The sequence below is a fragment of the Lottia gigantea genome (genome assembly GCF_000327385.1).
Source record: "Lottia gigantea unplaced genomic scaffold LOTGIsca_123, whole genome shotgun sequence".
NCBI lineage: Eukaryota > Metazoa > Mollusca > Gastropoda > Lottiidae > Lottia > Lottia gigantea.
Genome location: NW_008707279.1, coordinates 324,855 through 332,974, shown reverse-complemented (window position 1 = coordinate 332,974; position 8,120 = coordinate 324,855). Strand labels below are relative to the sequence as shown.

Below are 8,120 nucleotides of genomic sequence, written 5' to 3'. Positions count from 1 at the left end.
CAATTCTTGGTCTTCATACACTGCAGAGGTAGATGGAAGATCATAGTCGTAGTCAGTTTGTGTCACCTCACTAACTTTCTTTACATAACCATGTATGTATGTGAACTTTTTCGTTTTCTGTCGCCTTTCATATTGAGAATTTTGAATGGAAATGAGTGAATTTCTCATTTTTGCTAAATATATAGTATTTTGAGACTTGAGGGAGGTGAAAATATCAGCAGAATGATATATTGAAGACAGAATGAATAGACAGAGAAAATCTTATAGAGATATCATTTATTTCTATTTACTTTTCTTGAAAACATTTGGTTCCATTTCTATTTCTGCAATTGTCATTAATTTAAGAAGTACTGTGGTTTTTGAAGTAAAAATAGGCTGAATTATGTGCGAAGTAAATGTGACGTAATAAATTTGACCCTTATTCTGTGTAATTTATGTTTTTCAGGCTTGGTTTTGGTCAACCATTCTTAATCTTTTTACGGAATTGAATTATCTTCATAAATAAAAAAGTTCTGACAAATTCAGAATTGTACGTATACAAGCTTATACAGTGCATATAAAGCTTATTATAGGAAAGAGGGGGCAAAAGTAAAAACACTACCACTGGTTTACTTTTATGTTTATTTGCATAATTTTTGGTCAGGTTGTTCCACAGATGTTATAGAACAAATTAAAGCTACATATATAGTCTGACCAAGAACGAGTTGCGTCCCTTTGATTGTGGAGAATTTACAGTCGTTCCTTTGTTTCTTTGAAATATTACTCCAGATTCGTTAGAGGGGTATAGTAGGCTGTCTTGCAAAAGAGCTCTATTTGTATCACTTTTTAGAATTCATTTCGACGTCAGGTCGTTTACAATAACGCTGTAACGCTGACATCTGTCCAAGTAGCTATCATCAGAGGCTGGAATAGAGACAGGTGTTTCGGTCTAATAATGGGATAGATATTACCAAAACTATGACGTAACTTCTCCTTGGGTCTATATTCTTATTTATTACGTTTTCATAGAAGACGGACTGGAAGTATTAATGGTAGATGGTAAAACAAGTATTTAGACGATTTATAACCTTTAATACTGAATGAATATGATGAAATATAAACATATATGAATATTGCACAGGATATACTGGCGCGATACAAATGTTCGTTTGTCGTTCCGTAAGTAAGAAGGGATTAACTTGAGCTACCCTGTGCGGATATTGGGGTTAACCGGTTACAGGTTAAACATGGCACCACTGTATTACCTCAAGACTGGGATACAATTCCATGTTTTTATTATAGTCCTAAAAAATCCAACAGATAACTAGCACTTGTAACTGCGTTTCTTTATCAGATCTAAGGCAATGCTTACAGCAGAAGGTAGATATAGAAGTTTTTAGATTGCTTTTGATCAATTCCGATAATATCAAACCAGTTATAGTCCACAACAAGAGGATAATTACACCACGGTTTGCAAACGACTCAACTCGTGCAGCCAAATTATTGTACAATATTAAGCAATTCGCAAATCCAACAAAAACTTTAGATAGTCCCTTCGCCGCAGAATTCTTGGAGTTTTGTATTGTCCGAAGCAACAGTCAGGGTTATTTTCTAACTGCATATTTCGCAGTTTATCGAACGTTCCGATTTTAACCTGCTCTATCTTGACTGCTTGAATAGCACCATTTTTCCTGTTGTCTTTATAATTTTCAACATGGTTACTTAACACTTCGTCAATCTGAAATGGAACCAATATCAAAATAGTTCAATATGTCAAATTTTTCAGATTCGAGTAATACTAAGTTTCCACCTCAGTCATCGACTGCATGTCAATAGGTTAATTTGAAGAACGTTCAAGAGGGCTGTCAATCGACAATAATTGAAGTGGCTATATTAAAATTGAAAAAAATGGAACGAACGTTTGGTCTCATTTTAATTAGACTGTAAAGAATTGTAGTATCAATTAAATGAATAAAGTAATAAGAGAATAGAGTAAATCAAAATCAATCAAGTCACCTGTAATATTTGTTCATCGTTCATCTTGATGTCTGTGGTAAATTCAACAAAAATAACATAGTACAGGTCACCACTAACAGAATCTTAAAAAAAATAATGAACATAAAAACATATATTAATTCAACATAAAAATCAATCGACATAAACATGTTAAAGGGAGAGGTGTGCCATTTTCGGGGTTTGATTTAAAACTTGAATATATGTATATACTCTCCAGAAGTACTAAAATTTCGCATAATTCCTTCAAAAATATCTAGGAATTTTTTTTCCTTTTGCTATAGATGGCTTTTCTATATATGACAGTGTTTACAAAAAACAAATTGTCTTTGTAACTTTCAAACGCTGATAATTCTGGACACACATGGATTTGAAGCTCAAATTTCGACGGCGAGCTGTGAACACTTTTACTGATTGCCTTGGCTAAAAGATTTCCGTATCTGAAACAAAAGTGGGATTGGTCAAAAAAAATGGAGCATCTGTCCCTTTAAAATACATACCTAGAATGTTTTCTACGTGTATATTTTCTGTACATGTATAATTAGCTATCTGAAGATCACTCCAATTGGCACTATAGTATAAAGCCTTAATGACCATATCAACATGTACTTTTTCTGACCTTAAGTTCAGGACATCACCAGATCTAAAAAAAAGGAAAGGCAGTACTTTGATTACGGGCTATTCACTTGCAGTGATGACATTATCAAATGGTATGGGGGAGGGGGGTAAAAAATATTCCGGGCCAAGTCTTCTCGAAAGGATTTAAGCACTAGGATATCCTAGAAACAGTGTCTGAAGTTAAGACATTCTAGACGAGACTGTTTACGAAGTTCAGATACGTAAGGAAGGTCAAAACCGTCACAGAAATTTTCAGATCGGAAAAGAGTTCGGAATGGTTTAATGAAAAGGAAAATTCATGTATTGGTCACAAAATACAGATTGGTCAAAAAACCTGATTGGTCAAATGTCACACTTAAGTCATACGATGGCTTAATATGTCCTCGCGAATAGTCCGATATTTATACATGTACAAACAGACCCAACGCGGCGTGTGTGCATCTGGGGTGAATTTCAGGGCCAATGCGACGATGTCTTCCATGTCGTATACTCTACTGTTCAGATATTCAGAACTAGTTTCATACCTGCCTAATAACTGATATTGCGGAGTTGAATCTTGATAACCAGTGACTTTAATGATATCTTGAGTTCTATATCTATATAAGCCCTCTCTGGTCGTTATAACTAGTTCATATTTTTCATTCACTTTCAGCTAAAAAAAAAAAAAAATAATGTTATCTATCGTAAACATCAATATCAGCATAAAATCACCTAATCATGAGTGACGTGAGTGATGCTAGCCCTACACAGTTGGCCTTAACCAGTAACGGTGACGATATCACGTCCGTATACCTAGCAACCAGATGATGATGCCAAATTTTGACATACCACCATTTGTAATAATCAGGAGAAGGCAGACCCATAGTTATTGGTGGTTCGTCTAGCTTACATAATAAACTATAGCCAGTCGATGAACTAGATGAGTGAGGGCACTTGGAGTTAAGTTGGGCCCCCTTCCTCCGGAAAAATATTTTTGAACATATGCTCTTTTATTCGACATGGAAAAAGCGTCTAGTCGTTCAATACACGATGTCCGACTCTGGACACATGCTATCCCAGACAGAGAAAATCATAAGACTCGACTTCTGGTCCGGACAGCATACCTCGTCTTAACGCACCGTTACAAAATATATACGTCCAATTATTCGATCTACCACTAACACCGAGCAAAACTTTTGACATTTAATAATCTAATCTACAAGTTGTGCTTCTGATGTGTCATAAGAACCGAAGTCATTGTCACTAAATTCATTTACAAAAACGTTACGTTATGTATCTATAAGTTGTGCTTCTAATGTGTCATAAGAACCACAGTCATAGTCACTATATTCAGAACCAAATTTTATCACAACGTAACGTATTTTTAAGTTGTGCTTCTGATGTCTCATGAGAATCGAAGCCATTGCCACTGTATTCTGAACGTTATCAAATTAGACCAAAACGTTACTTTTATGTATCTATAAGTTGTGCCTCTAATATGCCATAAGAACCGACATTGCCACTACGTTTAGAACGTTATCAAATTTTACCAAAACGTTACTTATTATGCCATTTAAAGCTTATGCCAAAATACGTACCTCATGGAGTAGCAGTGTCTTTGGATTTTCTTCATCGATATCAACAATATGTATAAACTCGAAAAATTGATAATTCACCAAGAAAACATATTCGAAATCATCGGGATAGATAGGGTGAATAGCTTTGATTCCATAAACTCCTTCTGTTGCCATGTGGATATTGGAGCTAATAGCAACATCTCTAGCATATTCTTCCTTGACAATCTTAGTCTGAAAATGTAAATTACGATTAAAGGTGATAAATAATTAATGTCATAACCCGGAATTATGTTTGCCCAGAAACCATGACAGACATTTGGGAAACTTAAGGACACTTCGGGGGAAACGACAGTACATTGAACTTTTTTTATTGAACATTTTCAATATTGGCTAAATTTTTTGTACCTTATAGTCTACCTTATTGGCACCCGTACTGTCCTTTATAGCGAAAACGATCACTATTTTGATAAAAAATTATGTTGCCTGAATATTCACTAGGAATTGAATGCGTGGGTGTTCAGGCAAGAGAGCATTCCGAGCATGGGCATCTATGACAACCATCGACTTTATCCTAATAATAACCGCGGGTTTCTCTTAGAGCAAACTGAGTCGCCAATTCGGGACAGTTACCTCGATAATACGGTCAGTAATACGTCTTTTTACACATACACATAAGGAACTGTTGTGGAATTTTGACCACATTGAAATGAAATGAAATGAAATGAAATGAAATGAAATGAAATGAAATGAAATGAATGGAGTTTTACGTCCTACATTTCTGCACCATGTGGGTGGGCTAATGAAGATGGTTTAACCACATTGAAAAGGTGAATGAAAATATATACCTGAGCAGAATACGTGGCACTTGCAAGAAACACCAACTGAGCCATCTCTGGCCAAATGCGACGAACAATGTTCTTCATGCCTCTCCTAAATATACTCCTTAATTCTGCAGCACGTCCTGGGTCTGGTTCGAACTCTTCGTTTATTTGTTGCCGCACATCATCGTCAATGATAACGTCTCTACTGATCGTGCCGCTTTCGATATCATTACACATAATTTCCCAATTTTTCTCGATCATTTTGAAAAACAACAAGGCAATGGGTGCAATCTGCAGGAAAAGCAAATTGGCATCACTGAGTTGGATGGCAAAGACTGCATGGACGTATATACTGGAGAGTTCATTTGTGATATAAAACGCTGCAGAAGGAGATTGGGTGTGAGGCATTCTTTTAAATAATGTGGAAGACGAACCTCTTTGAATACCGCGTTTGTTAAACTTCACCCCCGGTTTGATGAAAATCTGTGGCCACTTCTTCAAAGGAATCAAGTCTTTTTCTAAACTGACTATCATGCAAGCAAAGAATGGTAGCATATAACAACTCTTCAATAACTTCCTGTTTCTTGGAAACTCTTTGGAAACACCAGAAGTAGTACCGGAAGTGGTATTGATGAAGTCTGTCGGTCCATCGAACATTACGTTTTCCTCGCCGTCTAAACATGCTTTAAAATACTCTATGTAGTGTTTGTATGTAGTCAATGGATGGAGATTTCGGAACTCATCAATACTGTTAATATTGTCCAAACCATAATCTTTCCCATATCGTGTTGATTTGTTCGCTTTAAGAAATTTCTTCAGTTGCTTTGCTTGAGCCGTACGTGGATCCTTGCAGGCGCGTTTAAATTTGTAATATTCTATGTTGCCTATACACTGAACAGTGAGCGTCAAAAAGTATTGTCCGAGCAAGGATGACCATGTATGAGCATCAGATGGCTGCCTAGAACTCATGTGATAACACATTGATGCCAATACCCATAAAAACAGGTGGTAAAACAGGTCTGGAAAAAACGAATATCAGTTAATAATACATGAAACATAATAAATAATGACGTACGATAGTCTCAGTTGAAAATTTCAGACGGTAATTTCCTAACACAAAAATATCACTGTTAATGTGATTAAAATGGTTTGATTAAGTCTGGATGATAGAATCTCTAGGGTCGATGAAATGACTGATATTTGTATTTAATTAAACCTATGAGTAGTCTTTTTTATTTAATTGTGGACAACTGATGTTTGATTGTTTGTTGTATCCACTAGCAACACGACGAGTGCATGACTACAGAGGATTTTTTTTTAATTAAACCAATGCGTAGTCCGTTTTGTTTTATTTTATTGCGGGCGAACCTGATGTTTGATTTAAATTATGAAAAGGGAGAGCAGTTTATCCACCAGCAATACGATGAGTATTGAGGACTCACTTACTCTGGTTTTCTTGTCTAATCTAATCAATCAGCTGAGGTCTTTATCAGAATATTGTAATCTATCAAATCACAATTTACATGTAAACACTTGATATAAAACATTTAGGGTCAGACAAGGTTTGAACCAAGTGTGAACGTATTGTACTTTCCATTCGTCAACATTTATTTTTGACACGAAAGAGGTTATACATCTTCACAATATCAAGCTATTACGAACTCCGTATTTTACCTTGACTGCAATAGTCACCTTTCTTGCATCACAGAAGTTTTTAAGCGATTAGGTTGGATTAGCTAGTTAAAACAGACAATCAGAGGCCTCGACAGAAAGCCTGTGAACATAATGCAGTTAAGGTATAGCTATTGGTAATAGCCTGACATTGTGAAGATGGATGTTACATTTTTTTTTATCCGATTTTCTACTTGTAAATAGTTGATCAAAGCAAAGTTTTATTAAACTTGTACTGGCGAAAAGTACATTTGATCTCGCATTATGCACTCAAGTTATAACCATAACGTAGTTCACAACCAGCCTTTTCTAAACCTTCAGATGAGATTTGATGGTATAGTTGAAATATTATATCCTTTTTCAAAATACGGAGATATGGCTGTGAACTACGTTCGTGTGTTATTTCCATGCAACAACCATAATATGTAGTATCGTATGAAGTTATAACCCGAATCTACGAACGTCTAATATTCCAATTACAGAATTGCTGATCAAGAGACTATAAGCTAATACCTTAGGAGGAGCTATGTGTATACATAGATGTAATGTGGCCATGTTTTTTGCACTTTAATTTTTTGTGGTTGAAAATTATATCCGAATCAATGCAAACCTCTAAGAAATGAAATAAATTGAATGGAGTTTTACGTCCTATTTTATTGTATCATGTGAGCTAATGAAGACGGGCAACGCCATGCATGGTGCAATGAGGAAACTTTTGCCAAGACAACGACATTTATAGCCTGTTCTTTTTCGATTTCTAACTTGGGATCTTTGAGTTAACGTGCATAGGAAGCACACGGGACCTCGGTTTATTTTCCCATCCAAATGACTAGACGATTTTTTTAAATGTCAGTCCCTCTTACATGCATCACTGACAGGGGGAAATCGGGCTGAAAAAGCAAACATCTAAGAGGAATAATGAATGAATTTGAAAATCTGTACCTTCGTAAATAATGTATGATATAGATCTATTTCTGTTATGCATCCGTGTTGTTGTTATTATATATAGAGATATCAATAATGCTGCATACATGATGATAGATAATCTTCTCTTCCAACGGTTTCTTATACCATTCACTGAAATAAGTAACACTCAGTTACGGTTTACATTAAAGAGATCGTAACAATTTGTATGTGTATTGGGGACACTGAGGGCATCAACATGAACCATTCCAATTTTCAATCAGACGTCTATGGCTCCTGCAATTCCACAAAAACTAAGTGCGATTGGTGACATCATCAAGCAAAATTGAAAATTGGAATGGTGCAAATCGATGCTGTATTTTTCCCTGACACACATTTTTTATAGAAAACCTCTTTACAATCCCTTTAAAGGTATACGTCCGTATGATATTTATAGGGTGGCTCAGAAAAAAAACGATAACACAATCATAAAGTATCGAAGCTAAGACCATAATATTTTGAGCTCATATTAATATAGTTCCAATAGCACCTGGACACG

The 8,120-nt window shown here is 35.6% G+C and overlaps 1 protein-coding gene across 1 annotated transcript; it reads right to left on the bottom strand.

The window, feature by feature from the left end:
* Positions 1–1,492: 1,492 nt before the first annotated feature.
* LOTGIDRAFT_138206 (hypothetical protein) lies at positions 1,493–5,521 on the bottom strand (the record flags this gene model as incomplete). Its single annotated transcript, XM_009048516.1, has 6 exons — positions 1,493–1,717; positions 1,996–2,068; positions 2,489–2,635; positions 3,135–3,262; positions 4,188–4,397; positions 5,012–5,521. The coding sequence occupies 6 exons, from the start codon at positions 5,519–5,521 to the stop codon at positions 1,493–1,495; spliced, it is 1,293 nt and encodes a 430-aa protein (XP_009046764.1).
* Between the last annotated feature and the right edge of the window lie 2,599 nt (positions 5,522–8,120).